The following is a 20,933-nucleotide window of genomic DNA, read 5'->3' on the forward strand; positions in this document are numbered from 1 at the left end:
TACGGTATTGTGCTCCATCTCCATGCGCACGGTGCCTGGCAGGAGCTAAGCTCGCGGATTCAGATCCAACAACTGAAAAACGAACGCTTCCTCATAAAACAGACGATATCTGAGGCGATCAATGAACGCAGTGGACTCAGCGGCGATCATTTCACTTCACCGGCCGAGCTTTCACTCCCGTGGTGCTTCAGTGTGAACAGACAGATTTAACTGAAAACCATTTCGCAACCTATTTTGCATGCAGCCTACAGGGTGCATGGAGTCTGGGATATAGGCTATTTACCCACCCTGTTCAGTTCAGTCCAGCGACCTTGCAATGTGCTAGTTTTTATCTGAACCAGGTGAGGGGGTTTACAGACTGAGGAGCGCGTGTTTTAAGCAAGATCTCCGTTTGTTTTTTTCTGCAAGATGTTTTGAGCGCCAAGGAGCGGCCCGGTGCCCTCGGGGGGTTTCTTCACTGCGTGCGCAGACAAGTGGCAGACCGTCTCTGCGCTACCGCTCGGCTCTTCTGATCCACAACAACACAACAGATAGTTCAGGGAAGGCAGGAGGCAGGGAGGTGGTCTTTGGGAAATATACGGCGTTAAAATGACGATGTCCGTCCCGGAGAGGAAATCAGGATCGGAGGGGAAAGAGGAGGAGAGCGAGGATGAGAGTGAAATCTTGGAGGAGAGCCCGTGCGGCCGCTGGCAGAAACGGAAAGAGCAGGTTGGTCGGTTTGTGCATGTGTGTGTGTCTATGCGTCTTTCCTTAAAATAAACTAATCTTCTCTTTGATCATGAAATAAATCAAGTCGCCCTCTCTGATCGTGCTGGACATCCTCATACAATCCTTGAGCCAGGCCGAGGTATTATTGCCCCATGTTGTTTTGCACCATCCCATCATAAATAACACAGTGGCATATCCGTTGATGTGCTTAGCCCACACAAAGTCTATTTCAGTGTGACAGGAATATATGCTTTTTTCACCCCCACCACTGCTGTTTCTTCTTAATTCTTTGTCAGGAGCATTTCTGTTCAGGATCTTGAATCTGGCTCTTATTTAGGGATTGCAAATCACACTAACATACTGTGGGTGTGTAAAACTTGTCTGACTCCTTCACTTTATAATCCTACATTAAATGTTGTATCATAAAAGCAGGTATACAAGAAAGCTGTATCATAGAATGTATCACATCATTCAAAATATAAAGGGCTATAAACTATAAGCTATAAACTTCAGTAAAAAAAAACTTCAAGTCCATTATATTAAGAGAAGCAATTACTGTCAACTGTTAAACATTAGCTGGTATCAGATTCTGAATATAGTTTGCAGCCCTAGAACTAACTGACCAATTTTGATTATTGGAATTGTCTTCCTCTTTCTTATGTTTGTATTTGATATTTGGTCTATACAATGTCAGAAACAGTATAAAAGCAGAGACATTATCAGCAAGATGAAGGTGACGTCTTCAAAATAGTTTGTTGTCCGCTTACTATCACCTAAGACAAAGAAAAGTCACAAATCCTCACAATTTAAAAGCTGGAACCCAGGAATCTTTGGTAATCTTACACAATTAATAAATGATCAAAATAGTTGCAATTGTCTGTCAATCCACTAATTGTTTCAGCTCGTATTTGATTCATGTAGCAAAGAAATTAGTCTCAGATTGATTTACTGTCTGTACCACATATGTCATACATCCAAAGATGCTCCATTATGAGAAGGAAAAAAAAAACCGAGCAAATTTCGTGTTGCAGCTCTTTCCCAAAATCATTCACAGCCGGTTCAAATAACTGATTTTTTTATTTGATTTGAATGAGCAGCTGTAGGCTACTGTGTGTTTGTGGCAGAAGAACAGGACAATTCATTCTCTTTTTTTAATATTACTGCAGGCTACACGTCACTGTCTGTCCCAGATCCACAGCTTTATTTAAGACTCTGCCACATTTTGGGTCCGCACCAGTCCAGACAATACATTAGCAACATTAGAAATAACCCAGTGGCCTCGCCTAAAGCTTTATCCCCCATAAATGATCCCGTCTTTGTTTAATGCCAACATCAGAGACATGAAATACAGTCCAGTTTTCTGTGACTTTCTCAGCTGATACCTGTCCACGTGCACCATGTGAGGAGTATAATACATTGAACAAAACAAAGTTAGTTATGATTATAGAGAAGAAACCGACATCTTGAATGTCTTTTTGTGAAGCAGCGGGCGTTGGCTCGTCTAACAGCTCCAGATAAGGCTGAATATTTAAATTGAAGTTATCTTTTGAGCACACACGTCCTCTGAACGCTGCGACCACCTGACCTCACTCTGCTCTTTCTGTGCCATTGAGCCGTCAAAAACACACACTACCTACCCCACCCTGGTGTTTTTCCACATATTGATACCCATCTGGGCTACCTCTACTGACACATTTACATTTACCCCCCACCGAGAGCATCAGTCATTCATGGCTGGTTGCTATAGTAAAATCCATATATATAACATCAATAGCAATAACTTTCTGATATCAGCATATTATGTCATTAAAGTAACATAATGCAAATGTATGTTCAATGTGATGATGAACCATGTTCCACTGGTTTACATTACATCAGACTAAACTCATTATACACAAGCTTTAGTAACCAATTGTGTTATTTAATTTGCTTGAAATCCTTAATGTGGTAAGCATAATTATGTTTAACAGAACAGAGATATAATAGAGCTCCAACTTTTTTTTTCTTCTATCAATCATTTCAGTTCATTTTCTGTCTGTTTGGGTATTTGTTTGCCTTCTAAAATGTCAGAAAATAGCCCAAAATAAGACTCAAACACCAAGGTGACATCTTCAAATTGCTCATTTTGTCCAACCAATTTAGTTTACACTGAAATAAAGCACACAAAAGCTGAACAAATCCTCACATTTGAGAACCTGTAAACAGCAAACGTTCAACATTTTTGCTTCGTAAATTTCTATTGATCGACTAATGGATTAATCCACTACTCATATCGGCACTACTGCAATATGATTATAATGATACACTTCAATCTGAAGACTCTAAACTAGGGCTGCAACTAAAGATTATTTTCATTTTAGATTCATTTTTTGATTATCTCTATTATTGTCTGAAATGTCAGAAAAACGTTAAAAATGTTTCTCACAATTTCCTAAAGCCAAATGTGTAGTCATTAACTATATTAAGTTAACTATCACAGAAAACAAAGGAAAGCAGAAAAAACACAAAATTAAGAAGTTGGATTTTGCTTATAAAATGACTTAAACGATTAAATTCAATACATTCTCAAAATAGAACATTTGGATCAACTCATCATCAATTAGTTAACATTGATTTATCTCTAAAGCAGCAAATTCTCACATTTCAGAAGCTGGAACCAGCAAATGTGTTGCAATGTTGCTTGATAAAAGCCATTTTTGTCGCTTAATCCTCTATTGATTGATACATTGACTAATTGATTAATCGCAGCAGTGTGAGCTTATCATCAGTGTGTCTATATTTCTGTTACTGTTGATAATGTTATTGGAGCTGCACTTATTCACACGAGTTAAAACCCATAATTTTCTCACATTATCTCTCAGTCTTTCATGTAAGTGCTCACCTTGACATAGCTCAATGAATGATTGTGAATGATTTAGCCTTGAAGAGGCATTTTGTTTTAATAATGCAAAATAATAATAAGAAGAACATCTCAGTCGCCAGGCTTCAAGAATAACAAAATAAACCCATGTGACATTATCTCTGTGGGGACAAGCTGAGCCAATAACTGTTGCCAACATAAAGCAGCTCCAACAGGTTAAAACCATAGCTGCTATATCTTGTGATGTCTCCCTGGTGTTGATAGATGTGTACAGTACAGTTGGATAGGAACTGATAGAAAGTGTCTTGTTTCGATGCACTCGTGTTGCGCTGCTCCCTTTTCTCTCCAGCAGGTCTGGGTGTGTCTGAGGAGCAGGCTTGAAATGCACATGGATTCTTAGTAGAAGAATACATTTTATTATTGGTCACATACAATCATACAGTATAGTGTATTAAAATGAAATTGCTGCATTTAACCCATCCTAAGCATCAGTAGCAGTGGACAGCCACATATCATCCGGGGAGCAACTTGGGGTTCACTGTCTTGCTCAAGGACATTGGAGGAGGCCGGGATCGAACCGCCAATCTTGTGGTTGAGGGCCGACCCTCTCTACCTCTGATACACAGCCATCCCAGTAAATAAGTCAGTGGGTGAAAGTTCAGAAGACACGCTGTCATATCTGTTATTCAGCTCAGGCATCACAATAAACACAGTCACAGGGTCAGACCATGGCATTCCCTTTTTGTTTTCTCAGGTGGGAATGGTCTAACATTTTTAAAGTAGATGAATGTGTTGCCTTCAAAGTCACTTTATCCTTCTTGACTCAACACACACAGCATTGCATTGCTGGTGTGATTGGAAAGCAAAGCTGTGTGAGCTGAAGTATTACAACTGTAAAGGCAGTGTTTTTGCACTGTGGTTTATTGTTAAAACATTTCCTGGCTCAGATGTTTGTGTGAAAAGAAACCTAAAATATTTCCCTGAAGTTAAAAAAGTGGGTGGATAATTGTTGCATATAGTGTTGACATACAGCCCCGCAGCTCTCTTTGTAACAGTTACATGAATTGCTGACTGGTGACACGTATCCTCTGATGGAGTCGTCTGTCATCTTCCCAGAATGTGGACATTCAGGCATTTTACAAAGACAACGTAGTGACTCACACAATATTGCTGTTGAGACATGAATCTGCAACCAATCTACAGCTAATGCTCTTTTCTTTCCAGTTTATCTTTATCTTTGCATAAAAAGAAATCTTATTAATCTTTCCATGAAGAAGTATTGCACAAAATGTAGAGAGATCAGACATTGGATGCTCTTAAGCAGAGGTTTTCAAACTGAGGCAAAGATACTGTGTGAGGTGAAAGGGACAGGTGCTTGCTAGGAAGTTAGTTATTGTAGTTCGACCTGCTGGTTTAAAACTCTTATTAACACCGTCAACAGTTGGAGCTGCAACAGTGGCAGTGACACACAGCTCTAGGATGCCATTATGGTGCTTAAAAACCTTTTTTAACGCCCAATTCTCACAATTAGCGTAAAAAATGTGTACACCTTCTCACAGTCCTACCATAGTCAAATCTGAACACAAAGACGTGATACACATTAGGGTTGGGGGATATGGCCCCATCCCATTAAAGGTAATTTCATATCTCGATAACAATAGCCATATACAGTATATGACAATATAACATGTTTTCTGGTAATTACAAAAATTGTCTATGAAATAACCACATGGTAAAGCCCATTTCTGTATACTCCTGTGTGAGTTAAATACTTGACGAATGAAAAGTACGGAGTATTATAAAAAATACAATTTTCAAGTTATACACTAACTGTTTACATGCATCCACACAAATACAGAGTAATCAGATTAGGACAACAGTTTGATAAATTAGATTTTTGTTTAGTATGTGCTTGTTATCAATTTAGACAACATAATTGTGTGTCACGATATCACTATATATATGATTTGATCACGATACGATTAGAATCGGTCTAGTCTGGATCAACGGAAGTACATATGGGGTGCCGAATGTAAAAGTTCGGTTACAATTTTTTAGCTGATGAATTTTCAACATTTAGCTCACTTTCCTCACATTTAGCGCATTTTCCTCACATTTGAGACAGAAATTATATATATATATATATGTATATGTGTGTGTGTGTATATATATATATATATATATATATATATATATGTGTGTGTATATATATATATATGTGTGTGTATGTATATATATATATATATATATATATATATATATATATATGTGTGTATATGTGTATATATATATGTGTATATATTATTATATCTAAATGTTAAATCTAAATATTATATCTAAATGCTAAATCTGAATCTTAAATATATATCTAAATGTTAAATCTAAATGTTATATCTAAATCTAAATGTTAAATTTATATCTAAATCTAAATGTTAAATTTATATCTAAATATTAAATGTTAAATCTAAATATTATATCTAAATCTTAAATATATATCTAAATATTATATCTAAATCTAAATCTTAAATATATATCTAAATGTTAAATCTAAATGTTATATCTAAATGTGTCGCCAAGTGTAAAGCTAAATATTTAGAAAATATTCAAATCCCCAAGGAAACCACGCCCACTGCAGTGGCTTCAAATCGCGCTGCACAAAAGGTCAATTCTGATTGGCTGTTTGTCTCCAATTAGATCGCAAGTAGCAGGAAACACATCTACAGGGAAACAGTCTTTGACACAACACCTGCCATGATGCCCCAGCAAGGGGTATCTCTGCTGTAGCTAGTGGGTACTTGGAAAGATTGTGGAGCAGCTTAACTAATCAAAATAATAATTGAATTATGATTGATTTAAAACAATATATCAGCTAAAACAGCTCAACACATATGTTAAAACATATAGCGAAGTAATCAATGGTAGAAAAAAATAGCTAAAAGTGGCCTACTGACTTAGCTAACAGTTAAAAGTAATGGATGACTTTTGAAACATTAACCACACTTCAAGTAGACCTTTTATGTTGGTTTGGTCAGAAATTCTACTAACTAGACTCTAGTTAGTAGAATTTCTGACCAAACCAACCTAAATGTTTACAGTTCAACTGCATGAAAATGTAAGAATATTCACTTTAATATGATAAATAGTGTGAACACATTGGGAATTGATAGGGCGGGGTATGTGAGTTTATATGACAGGGCTGTGGGGGGAAACTGAGACCAGAAGGGTTGGAAAGCACTGATCTACAGTATTTTATATTATTGACCGACCGGTATATTACAGACATGCCTTAATAGTTGTGTTAATCACAATACCGTTGTTTGAATTGCATATCTCCGTGTGTGACCAACGTAATCCTTCCCAAGCAATCTAACATTAGCCCAGCATGGATAAAGTCCAGCTATGCATCCAACATATTCATCTGAACAAAACTAAAATGTCACAATCCAGCCACTTGTAAGAAGTTTGTAATACTGGTTACATAGTTATCGTGTTTTATTAACCTTAATTCTGTTTGCCAAGGCTATATTTTATTGGCTTGCAAAGTAGCTATCCGTTGCTAACGCTAACGTTAGCTAGCTAATTTATGTCAAAAAGGAGTAGCTAACTAATGTTACTGCCAAGATATGGTTTCATTGTAAGACAGTGTCAACACATGACAACACTTGATGAGTCTTACAACACCTCTCTGGTCTCTAGTGAAATCATATCTTGGCAGTAGTTAGCTAACGTTTCTGCTTTTTAAGATAAATTAGCGTTAGCAACGGATAGCTCCTTCGCAAGCTAATATAGCAACATAATTCAGGTTAATAAAATACGGTAATGTAATCAAAGTATTAAAAACTACTTAGCTACATGTGGCTATAGTGTGACAGGTCTACTGCTCTTCAGTCTCGCATTGCGAAACCTAGCTAACTTAGCTAGTTACAGTGCTGCGAGGCCTGTTCAGATGACATGTCGGCTGCAGTGTGTGAGCTAGATTGCTTGTGAAGGATGAGTCAAACTAACGTTAAACACACAAGGAGATATGAGTCAAACAAAACAACGGCATTATATTACACACAAATATTAAGACATTTCTGTGATATAAGTCAATAATACAAAATACTCAACGAAAAGTGTTTTAATCCAGTAACATTAGTCGAACAGCTCCACTGTAGTCAGTATTTAGCTACTGGTGTTGACTGAAACTTGCAGTGCAGCCCACTGCAGTGGGCGTGGTTTCCTTGGGGATTTGAATATTTTCTAAATATTTAGCTTTACACTTGGCGACACATTTAGATATAACATTTAGATTTAACATTTAGATATATATTTAAGATTTAGATTTAGATATAATATTTAGATATATATTTAAGAGTTAGATTTAACATTTAAGATTTAGATATATATTTAAGATTTAGATTTAGATATAATACTTAGATATATATTTAAGATTTAGATTTAGATATAATATTTAGATTTAACATTTAACATTTAGATATAAATTTAACATTTAGATTTAGATATAACATTTAGATATAAATTTAACATTTAGATTTAGATATAACATTTAGATTTAACATTTAACATTTAGATATATATTTAAGATTTAGATTTAGATATAACATTTAGATTTAGATATAACATTTAGATTTAGATATAATATTTAGATTTAACATTTAACATTTAGATATAATATATATATATATATATATATATATACATTTCTGTCTCAAATGTGAGGAAAGTGAGCTAAATGTTGAAAATTCATCAGCTAAAAAATTGTAACCGAACTTTTACATTCGGCACCCCATAAGTACACTGCCGGGATAATCCCAATTTTGCCCGTTCACAACTAGATTAACCTCTGAGCTAGCAAGCTAACGTTGCATGCTGAAAATGTCAAGTTTTGAGAGAGCCACTGCGCTGCGTCCGGAACTTAACGCCGCCCAAGATGATTGCGATTGGTTTAAAGAAATGCAAACAAACAAGGGTATTTTCCTCATATCTCAGTATTTATCTGTGCTAGAACCAGACCCGTAGACGGAAAAATGAATGGACAAAGCGACGCCGTAGACTTGCAACGGAGGCCAGTGAAGTATATTAGAAGCACTTTTCCGGTGAGGGCTGAGTGTTACTGCGCAGCTTCCAACTGAGCTTGACGACGTAGATGTGATGTGAGCAACCTGTCTGAAAGTTGTAAGTCTTCTGGTAGCTGTGCCAAGAGAAATCTTAATCATTCACAATCTTGCAGAGACGGAGAGTGTAGGTATATGTAAGGAGATAACATAGGCACAGGCTAATTATTGCTAACTAAAATGCTAGTTAGTTAACATTAGTAATTAAACTAAAACAGCTAATGTAAGTCGAAACTGCCTACGAGCTTCTCCTGTACTGTATGGTAATTTGTCTACTATGCGACAGAAAGTCGCGTGGTTATGACACAATTGTTAGCCTATTTTTACAAAAACGCCTGCTACGGAGCCATAACGTCAGATACAAGGTAATGGAGCCTTTTATACATTGTTGTGTTTCTTTAGAAATAAACAATGGACAAATAGAGTCTTTAAACGCTTCAGATGTAAAGTTATTTGCTGTCAAAGTGACACCAAAATGAATGGCAGTCAATGGAATGCTAACGGCGGGTGATGGCTTATTAGCATCAAAATGGCTCCATAGTAGGTACGCTTTGCGGAGGCTGGCTTACCCCCTTGGCCAGACCTTACTCCTCAGCGCTATTGATGCTAGACTAGAATCAGTGTGACATACACCTATGTAGCATATCATTATTTCTGTATAACATCAATTAATCCGCCGAGAAATCAAAGAAAATACAAATTTCTGCTTGCCTGAGAATAATCACGTTTTAAAGTACTCCAGTGATAGCTGTCTGTACATCCGTGAGTACACTTCAAACTAACTGCTAATTTATCAAAATGTAAACAAGTTTAAGCTCAAACTAAACTGGGCTCAAGTTGTAGCCCGCAGCTAACCAATTTACTCCATGGCAACCTTATAGTTCCTGTCACCTGCTCTAAAGAGTGATCCTCTGTCATAACAGCACAGTGGGAGTTACAGTACATCCACCAGAGACACAGTCCACCCTGAACTGTCACACTGGACTCTTTTTATTAGTCCAGCCTTGACAGAAGATTACTGTATCACCGACCCCCTGCAATCTTGGCTCGATTTTGCAGCACGGTAGACCTCCAGAAGTGAATCCACACTCTGTGGTGCACCAGCAGCACACCCAGCACCCATTCCAATAATTGCTCCATTTTCTATTTCCAGGACCTGTCTCCTTCTGCTTTACACAGTGATGAAAATGAGGCAGCCTGGTCGGGCAAAACTGCATTCATTTGTCATGGCGCTAATTCTCGAGTGCAGATGAATATGTGAGGTTGAACGTGGTGGGCAGATGCTGTTTTCTGCACTTACGTGTTAACCGGAATTCCTTGCATGTGTTAGTACTTGCATGCATCTGTCAATGGCACATAGACACGTACAGCCAGGGGTGAGCAACATGAAGAAAAAAATGACTAATATTGCAATAAGCCTTTTTCACAGAACACATTTTGATACATAGCAGTAAAAAAAAAAAAAAAACACAGGTGAAAGTAATTATGGCTGATTTTTTTCTATTTAGCTGCTTTGGTTTGGCTAACTAGTACACTTAAATAGAACGGAGCCAAATAATGAAACCCTGAAATGTACTAAAATATTAGCAAAAATTACATATAAGTTTGTAATGTTTAAAATCCTTCAATTTTCAAAACAATATATCAAAATAAGCCCACAATATGCAGCTTTCACCAGCTGTGTGGGTATATTGATTTTTTTTAGCACTGCAGTGCTAATGCACTCTAACAGGTTACTACTAATAAACAAGTGTATTTTTCACTTAAAACATAAATGTACTGCAGGCGTGTTTTCTGTGAATTGCTGTGTATTTGACCCTGTAGGGTAAATGGAAGAAACACAATTAGAAACAATCACAGTAGTGTAACATCATTAGGTAACCATAAAGTGAGATATGTTATGTTGCTAGGGGGTTAATGCTGCACTAATGACTATTTTCACTAATGATAAATCTGTAGATCAGTTCTTGATAATCATTTTTAAAGTGTCAAAGAATAGTGAAGAATACAAATGTAATGTTGTCAAAGCCCTACATAATGTTTTCATATAGAAGTTTTGTCTAGCATTTCAAAAATAAAATGTATTAAATTTCCAATTACATAAAACTTTAAAAAAAAATCACTAATAGTTTCATCTCCAGTTGTATAATTTTCTCATGTAATCTGGAAATCAGAGGCCAGCCACACACACTAGGGTAATTTTATTACAGTCAAATGAAAGACAACCAAAAATCATCACCTCACAGTAACCATGATGTCTGTTGTGCAGTAAACCCCCTGTAGTTGTTGGATGTTTTTCATGTCTAAGATCGTAAAGATGGAAAACCGTCAGCCAAAGCATTGCCCCTCATAATCAGAAGTTGTGACTTGCAGTAAGCCTGTCTTGAGGGGATCCTCCTAATTACTTACACTCATAATAATCCAGCAGAGCAGGCATGTTTGCTGCTTTGACAGCTGCCCTATGAGGAATGACATCTACTCAGATTTCCCTGTAGAGGAAACGGAGCAGGGAGAGTCGGCTTTGATCCACTTGTTGGTTTAACACGGCGGCCCTTCCTGTGCCCGTTGCTCAAGGCTTAAAGCTTTTCAAGGAAACTCATTCACACCCATTTATTCCTAGAATACAAAATAATGATTTATGCAGACGTCCATTTATTTTTGGCATGGCTCAAGGTATAGTAATGGAGCTCTGTCAATATATGAATATGAAATATCTCAGCAAAAATGGATGGATTGACAGAAAACTTTGTACAGACATTCATGGTCACCAGAGGTTGACTCCTATATACTTTGGGGATCCCTTGTCCTAAAAAAGCAAAAGTAGTTGTAGGATAACTTTATGGGGTCTACTTAACACACCCCTCTAGCCCTTGGACCTGGTGAAATATTAACCTAAGTTTGTCACATCATATGAATACAACTATCATGGGCATCAGTTTGGTTTGAAATGTGCTGGGTACAATGACGCATTCTTTTTTTTTTTCTCTTTCGCATAGGTGATGTTTTGAAAGACGCTGCATAGCTTACTAATGTAAATGAATAAAAGCGTGGTTTAATGTACATAAGCAATGATTAATGATTACCAATTTTCTCTCCCATATTGCTCCTCATAACCACTGAAAACTGTAAAAAATCGAACCAAAAGTCCAATTATTATGGACGTTATCCGACATTAAGCATTTCTGCTTCATTAGAGCCTATAAGGAAAAAGCTTAACGTGGTTTAATGTACCTAAACAACGATCAATGATCACTAAATGTCTCTCTCATATTGCTCCTCATAACCACTGAAAACTTTCAAAAAATCTAACCCAAAGTCCTATTATTATGGACGTTATCTGACAAACATTTCTGCTTCACATTTTCAGCAGGAGTGGCTGTGGGTTGACTCTACATGGTTCTCATGGGCTTTAACGTGAAAAAGCTTAACGTGGTTTAATGTACCTTCAACATCGATCAATCATCACCAAATTTCTAGTTCGATTTTTTGACAGTTTTCAGTGGTTATGAGGAGCAGTATGAGAGAGACATTTGGTAATCATTGATCATTGTTTAGCTACATTAAACCACGTTAAGCCTTTTCCTCGCCATAGGTGCCAATGAAGAAGAAAACATTAATGAGATAACTTCTATAATCGTTGGATTTTGGTTTAGTTTTTTTAGACTTAAGTGTTCATGATAAGATATGGCCATGAGAAATTTGGTGATCATTGATCGTTGTTTAGGTAGCCTACATTAAACCATGTTAAGCTTTTTCACGTTAAGCGTTAGAATGTCCTGACAGGCAGTGTTGTGGACAGAGAAGAGTGTGCGCAGGAGCAGAGCGGCTGTGTCTGTGCCTGCCCTGTGGGGATAGAGATTTGTGTGGATTTGTTGGAATCTGTCGCTCAAGAATTATGTCTATTTTTTTTTTTTTAACTAAATTGAGCTCGAGGTTTTCAAAAAAAATGTGGTGCGTACAAAATGACTCATGACGAAATCTGATAGGTACACGTCCCCACCGTCCCCACCGAAATGCCTATGACAACTATAAAGATACAATTTGCCTGCGTTTTGAGATGCCTGATGAAGTTCCACGTTGATCTGGCATCATTTATCTTGGTGCCACACACCTTGCATGTAGCTGTTCGCTTACTGCCACTGTTTACGAAGTTATTGAAAGCAAAACTAATGACAAAAGGCACAACTCCGTGAGGACTTGGTGTTGCCATCGTCAATGCATTTTTTTATATGTGAGTGCGCGCACATAAGGCATAGCGCATGCGTTACGTTGCACATTATGGCAAAGGGCAGGGGACATGCAGCTCGTCATACGTTTCCCTAACGTACTGTATATGCGGCAATAAAAGAAAATAGAAATACATGAATACATTTAGATTTAAAAAGCAATAATTGCATGAAAACAGGTTGTTGATGAGTCTTTTGGATCGAGTCGCAAGTCAAGTCTGAAGTCAGCTGTTTGTGCGACTCGAGTCCGAGTCTCAGACTCGAGTCCCCATCTCTGTGTCAGAGGTGTTACCAAATCCACAGTGACATGTACATAAACCCCTAGTATTAAAAATGCAGTGCGCTTGCATACACAATAGGGTGTTCAACGCTCTGTTTCAGTTTAAATAAACTTTTTGTCGTGGCTGAATGCGCCCAGGTGTGTCTCTTGGAGGGAAGTATAATTTCATCTGTGTGACTGTTAATCAACGGTTATTCCAGTTGAACTTACCCATCTGCTGTGAGAATAGTAGAGACCCACAGCTCCGCCTTCTCTGGGCGCATGAATGATTTAATGATGCTGTGTTATTTACGTTCTTGTGTGTGATCACAAACTGTATTTTACAACCTGGGCGTCTCTGACCGAGTCTAACAGATTACAGTAGAGATAGCGTGCTATTTCCATCTGCGCCTTTTACAGCTGTCATTGTTAAATTTTACTTCACAGCTCTCACTCAGTGGGGGTGTTCAAAATTAAATTGCTAATTAATAGTATGTTTATGTTTAGCTGCTGTTTATACTAAACAGCAGCTAGCAGCACCTGCATGGGGGTTTAAAGGTGCTCTTTAAGCGTTGGTCGGCATAAAGGAAATGTCCACCCTCCGATACACATACACTGTTCTGCTATCATCATCTTGTAATATTGAGTGCATTCCAGGAGTTCATTTGAGAGTAAGTGTGGTGGCTGCAGCTGGCATCTAAACTGTATTGCAGGTGGAGGAGGAAAGGAGTAGGCTTCATGCAGTTAAGTGCCACTGTTAAAAGTTTCCAGACCGAATCTTGTATTAGCAAGATTAGTAAATTGGGAAAACCTGTGTTTCTCTTTCTGAAAAGTCCCACTTCTGCACTGCACAGAGCTGAATAATCAATCGTTCTCGCGGATTATTAGTTCAAGGACTCAAATTACGAACTCATGTGCGTCATGTGCATTCACTCAATTTAATAATTTGTGTCCTTGAAATACTTACTTTGTTCCCTTACACCGCATCCACATAATTGTACAGACCATAAATAAAAACAGCCAAGCAGGATAAACTATTTACATCAACCTTTCAGTTGTAGTTAAAAGTAGGAAAGAGGAGGAATTTCTCTCCCACTTGGTGCATGTTTGTTAGATAATCGTAAAGCTTTTTAGTAAGAAACATTGACTGTAAACATAACGTTTGTTTGTTTAAGAAAACTCTACAGGGAAACTTAAAGGAAATTGAGGGAATGATTTATCAGAAATATTGCGCCACTGACTCCTTTTAACATTACATGATGATTTATTGCAGCTAAGTCGTCTATCCCCCTCTTCTGCGATGGATTTTTTCTCGTATGATGTTTAATATTTGTGCTAGATTGTGAGCCTTGAAAGAAGCTCTTGCTTTTAGGTTTACATTGAATCCTGACTTTTCCCTGAGTCCATTATCTGATCTTTTGTTGTTGCAACAACTGTATTGTAGCTGTGCTGAAAATATCATGTATGGACAGTTAAGAATGTCAAATACACCCAAAAACCTGTGATGTTCTGAAATACAAGCTACAAAACCAATAGTTTTGAAGTATTAACAGTGTTTATGTGGTTATGCATGGACAGAAACATCACAAAAACCTTCCACATGCTAAGAATAGGTCCGCTGTGTGTTCGGTCCACTAAAACACACTGTGAGCTTTTCGCTGTGGTGTGAGCTGCATTACAGTGTAAAGCATTACAACAAAACCCATTTGGCTCCATTGGGAACAGGCCTCACATCAAGCAGTAGTACATTTATTTCTGCCTCTTTCGTGTTACAATCTTTAGCTGAAGAAGTTGTATCTGTGATCTCGAGGGATCCTGTCACCTGGTTTTGTAATGTGAGCAGGTCGGTCCCATACCAGCGAGGCCTCTGATGGGGGTCATCAGATCTGATGGGATATACAGAGAGGTATCTGTCAGCGTTTTCCACTCCAGCTGTATGAAATGGAGCTACCCAGATATTCTGCCAGCCGGACGGGAAAGCTGGCATGAAAAGGAATCCTCTAGGAATGGCTGACATGTCCGTAGGCTTTCACAGAGCTGTCATAGTAGTTCACGTCACACAACATGTATGCCTCACACTTACTAAAGCATGCTTTACACGCAGTCGGCAAGATCTTTCAAAGACGGCAGTTTCCTAGGGTCATCTTTTCACATGGCTGTGTGGAAAGGACTGTTTAAATGTTGGCATATTTGTAGAACAAACCTCATTCTTCATATTTCTTGCTGAATTTATGAGGATTCTGGCATTTATATATACTTTATGCCATCATTAATGATCTTAATTTACCAGTGTCTGGTTTTAGAGCCTCTATTTGCAGTTTTATGAAAGGCACTGTGGGAAACACTTGTACTAATACACACTGTGCTTTCTCTGTGCTTTCTCTGGGTAACTTGCCAGATGTAAACAGTGTGACATCAGATCAAGATAATTCCAGAAGAGCACCAGTGGTGCTTAATCACATAAACTTCTAAATATAAAAAACATTGTTGGTATATATCAGGTTGTCAGACATAAAAAATGATCTGTTTAGAATGACTATGGAGCAGAAAGATTCAACAGTTAAGGAGAAAGAAATCCATTGTAGAATAAAACCTAAACCACAGCAGGGTTAAGGTGGATAGCACCCAAGATTAAAAGGCATTCTGGGATATTAACCGAATATCAACAACTACACTACTAAGTACCAAAAGCTGGCATTCATTTTCTGCTCAGATTGATAGTGTTGATTACTTTTTATTTGATCAGATAGTTCCTGATTTTAAATAAAAGTTTTTCAAATGTTAAACTGTATTCTATTTAAGCATAGTTCCTCTATGTCTGCATGTGTTAAAATAGGAGAACTTAGTTTGTTAAATGAGATAAAAGATGTTTTAATATTTCTCAAAGTAAGGTATTGCAAACATGTATGGTTTTGGTATTGGCATTCAAATTCAAGTATTAGTAGACTAATATTGACTTCTTTTGTTTCAACTCAAGCTGCTTGATGTCACACAGCAAGTGTTTTACCTTTGACATCAAATGAAAACACCCTCACTTTGTTTTTCCTACCAATCCCCAAACAATCTCGTGCCCCTTTCACATCCCAATAGGATGTGGCCACAGGTGCAACAACCATAGACTGTGTCTTATGGTATATATCATTATGCACTGTTTATGATTTCAACCCAGGCACTACGTTAACTCCATAAATCTTATTTTTAAGAGAACTCTGGTAAAGGCAGGAAAATCTCAGACGGAAGGGAGGCAGCAGTCTGTTCTGCCAAATGAACCCTTTAATAACACACATCAGAATATATATACAAACCTCTGACGTATAACAATGGCAACACAACCAAGGGAATTTTCCTGTGCACATGCAGAGCTTTGTCTTGTGATCTGATGCACACGCACATTAGGTTATAATAATAGTTTTAGGCTCAGTCTAGTTCCTGTTTGTATTATAATGTGAAGCCTTTAAAAAAGCTCAGTGAAGCCTTCCACTGTCTAAACTATAGTGCTGACTGGTTCCCATGACGCCTGAGGCTGATTTAAACAGGTTGTTGCACAGAGCAAAGAGACTGTACAGATATTAAAGGTGCAGTTAAGGTCAGATTGCTGCTGTTATTGTTTCACTCTCGCCCTCCTTCAAGGCAAAGGCAAAGGTCCTCCACATTATATGTGACTTTGAGCAAAGAGCATGTGTGTGAATATCAAACAATAAAAACATTACACCAATCTTTTGGAGTGCTCCAACCACTGCATGCAGGTGAGAATAGGTTGATTAAAGCCTGTACAGTATAAACATGACTATCTGTTGTGTCGAATATTTCATGTACACAAGCTTTAACAGCTTCAAAGAGAGCTTTTCCTCGCTGTTGACCAGCTGATATGGAATTTCTGTGTGTGCAGGTTTCAAAGCGTTGATTCATTCCTCTGCGTTTCAACACAGACAGCTCATATCTTGACCTTTGAAGCCAAATATGTTGTGTGTGTGCGTCAAATATGCACCTTTACCTTTGTAGAGGAACATTGCACACATTCATATTTATTATTTAATTGTTACGGAACTTATCATTTTAAAGTCTGGCATTTATTTATTTGCTATAAAATTAAGCTATGCATTAAAAATTAATTCTCAGGGCTGTTTATTATTTATTCTTAGACATGTTTTTAAGGCAGCACATTTTAATTTAATTTAATTTTAATCTTGATTCATTTATTGTATTATGTGATATCTCTGTTTCTATCTTTGCTCTTTTATTTGTAACTTGTTGCCTCCTTCTACTCTCCTTCTTTTCATACAGTAAGGGACTGTACCAAAATGATTGGGGTTGGGAGGCAGGCTGAAGCCCCCCTTCAGCGTTATAACCCCCATCCCACAATATCACAATAATAATAATAATAATAATAATAATAATAATAATAATACTTTTGAATTGGTACACTTAATTTCTCCAAAGTGTACAAAGAAAGCCCTGCCTTTTCTGAACCATCCTCCCCCCTAAATAAATGTTGTACAGTGCCTAAAGAACATGACTATAGTAACATTGCAACTTGTATACTTGTTTAAACACTTGAAATCAAAATGCTGCACTCACAACTTCTGTCAATTAATGCAAACCATTTCCATGCATAATATATACAAATCAAATAACAAAACCATCAATTCCTGAGCTGTATGAATGTTTACTCCAGTGTTGTTGCTGGAGGCCTCATCGTTTTACCTACAGCTCTTGTCCTCCTGAGCTTAAATAACATCTTGTGCTTCATAAGCTGAAATCAGACTTCAACTCACTCATAAATCTGCTGTTGTTCCCTGTGTGTCAGACGCGACTTAATTTGCATTCACAATTTGAATGTGTCTGTGTTGTTTATGCAGCTCAAGTAAAGCAGGTTACTCTCATCCCAGCAGCTATCAATCAGAAAGATGACTGATGAATTAAATAGGGCACCCTGGGATGTTCAGGGCTCTGGCTGCCATGGAGGACACCGAGCTCATGTCCTCTAGGTGTGTGTGTGTGTGTGGGGGGGGGGTTCGAAAATTGTATGTATCACGATTTAATTTGTTTATACGGTACTGCTGATGGCGACTTCATCATATCCGTTTCCAGCAAAACAGAGCGAAAGCAGAAAATGCAGAAAATACATGTTATGTACTTCTTTACACATTAAATAAATGTCAGACTGACTGACATGTGAAGTGCATTATTTTTTTTATACAAATAGTTTTTAGAAATGTCTATATAAATGATATATTGTCTGTAGAAGTGTATTATTCAACTTTTGTTTTTGTTAAAGAAGGAAAAATCGCTATACAAATTGAATCGAATCGGGCCAAAAGCATATCGTCCCAGCCTTAATCGTATGTTTACCTCATGATCATCACGACGAAAGATTAAAATGATTGAGGCCGTTAGTTGTAAAATCTCATCGTATTGTAAAGAGCTCATAATAAACCTTCTAAATCATGGATCTGTTACCCAAACTGAACTGGATCGTATTTTATCGCCTGTCTGCGGCCCTGGTGATGACAGCCTACATTGTAGCTCTTGACATGTTGTGCAGAAACTGTTGACAGGTAGCTGAGGGTCAGATAAACAGACGCTAACCCCCCACATGGTGCTTTCACAGACACTCCTATTGAGCTTTGTCTCTAGGGTTGCATAACAGCAACAGGCACAAAAAAAGCAGCTTGCTGTCTCCATGCATGTCTGCCAGCAGGCTTTTGTTTGAACACGTGCTGAAGAGCCAGCTCAGTTTGACTCACTTTTCAGCTTAAACTCCCCTGGAAGATAAACGCTGCGTGATAAACACAACTCTTTCTGCTCTGTCATCATATTCGTATCTACTTTCCTTCAGCCTTTCTCCACATGGGGCTTCTTTAACAAGCTCAATATCAGCCACCTGACTAATTGAGGCCTATAAACGCAACAATAGCTGCGAGAAAGAAACTTCTATTCACACCCGTATGAAGCGGTTTCGTCTGCTCAACAAAGCGGTTTCGTCTGTTTTCTTGCTCCTGTCTAATGTAATGGGAGTGTTATGAGCTGTTAATGTTAAAGGAACACGCCGACTTATTGGGATTTTAGCTTATTCACCGTAACCCCCAGAGTTAGACAAGTCGATATATACCCTTCTCATCTCCATGTGTGTTGTAACTCTGTCTGACGCCCCCAGCGCTAGCTAAGCCTAGCACAGATCCTGGAGGTAACTGGTTTCAACTAGCCTACTGCTCTGAATAAGTGACAAAATAACGCCTGTGTTAACATGTGCCTGTTTACATGTTGTGATTTGTATAGTCACAGGGTGTACAAATAACAAGGTCACTATGCTTTTACTATCTAGTAATTGTTAAACTCTATTACTCCAACTCTGAGCGAACTCCAGACGAACTCTCTGCTCCCCACCACAGGGCTTCAGGTGCTGCTAGCAAATCACTCCACCCAAGCAGCAGAAGTAGCAGTGCTTCGCCTTTCTGAGAATATAGTTCCCAGTTTGTATACAGTTAGAAGATGGCTGTGTCTCATATGACCTTGTTATTTGTACACCCTGTGACTCTACAAATCACAACATTTAAATAGGAACATGTTGGCATTATTTTGTCACTTATTCGGAGCAGTAGGCTAGTCGGAACCGGTTACCTCCAGGATCTGTGCTAGGCTTAGCTAGCGCTGGGGGCGTCAGACAGAATTACAACACACACGGAGATGAGAAGGGTATGTATCGACTTGTCTAACTCTGGGGGTTACTGTGAATAAGCTAAAGTCCCAATAAGTTGGCGTGTTCCTTTTAATGTTAGTCCCCAACATGCCTGAGTGCACCGCTACTGCGCTCAGACCAAGCTTTTAGCTGTTGCTGTCTGGCTACTGTGGCAGTTACTCAATAAACTTTTGCACTGTATGCCAATTCTTTTGAGCTTTTACCCTGAGTCACCCCTTTTGCTTGCTAGAAAGCTGTACTGCAGTAACCTCTGCTGGAGATGCAGAAGAGGGGGGTGAGGGTTGCAGTCGGTTGGTGCTCACATAACATATTGCTTTTCCGTTGGGTTCGTAGTAGCAATGAAGCAAGCCATGTGTGTGGGTTTTACAAGAATAAATTGGGTAATCCAGTGGGCAGAAATTACCCCACTTTATGGAGAACTGCCAGACCCTGTTAAGTTTTTCCAAGAACACAGTCAATTGCACGTTTTTTAAAGAAACGGGAAGGCGGCCAGTTTCAGGTCGAAGCAAACACACATGTTTTAGTGTGAGTGAGTGACTTTGTGGGTGAAACTACAGTGATTGTAATCAAAATAGAGGGGGGCTTTAAAGCCTCAGTAAATCTATAGTCCAGTCCTAATGTCCACCCTGGACCAAAGCACTGGCATGTGTTGGTGCCAAAGTGCAAGAAGGTGCTAGGGCTGCACATTTTCAATGAGGAATGAAACGGCACATTGTGAAATAACAGTCAGTTCTTTGGCCAGTAAAGTGAAAGGCTCAAATCTATTGTGTATAGTACAAGTGTTTCTTTGTTTTGTCAAATTAACATAGTGGAGTAAGAAGTACAATGTTTGCCTCTAAAATGTGGTGGAGTACAAGTATAAAGTTGCATAACATGGAAACCTTACTCGAGTGCAGTACAAGCACCTCAAAATTACTTTTAAAGCTGTGGTAGGCACTTTATTTTTGGCGTTGTTGGGCAAAAACTTCATAATAATCTTTCAGCATATTGTAATTCAACTGGTCTGAGACAAACCTCGTCTTGGTTCTGTGTCCTGGCTTTAGAAAATCTAGCCATGACCAAA

At 38.2% G+C, this 20,933-nt stretch overlaps 1 protein-coding gene across 4 annotated transcripts in view; it reads left to right on the plus strand.

The window, feature by feature from the left end:
* nrbp2b (nuclear receptor binding protein 2b) overlaps positions 1-20,933 on the plus strand; it is a 39,687-nt gene continuing 18,754 nt past the window's right edge. For 3 of the 4 annotated variants that reach the window (XM_031292848.2, XM_031292849.2, XM_031292851.2), the window contains exon 1: positions 2-708. In XM_031292848.2, coding sequence (XP_031148708.1) covers positions 589-708 — 120 coding nt within the window. In that variant the 5' untranslated portion in view covers positions 2-588. Of the gene's footprint in view, positions 709-20,933 lie in introns of all 4 variants that reach the window. The other variant, XM_031292850.2, reaches the window with a different exon arrangement.

The sequence above is a fragment of the Sander lucioperca genome, chromosome 23 (genome assembly GCF_008315115.2).
Source record: "Sander lucioperca isolate FBNREF2018 chromosome 23, SLUC_FBN_1.2, whole genome shotgun sequence".
NCBI lineage: Eukaryota > Metazoa > Chordata > Actinopteri > Perciformes > Percidae > Sander > Sander lucioperca.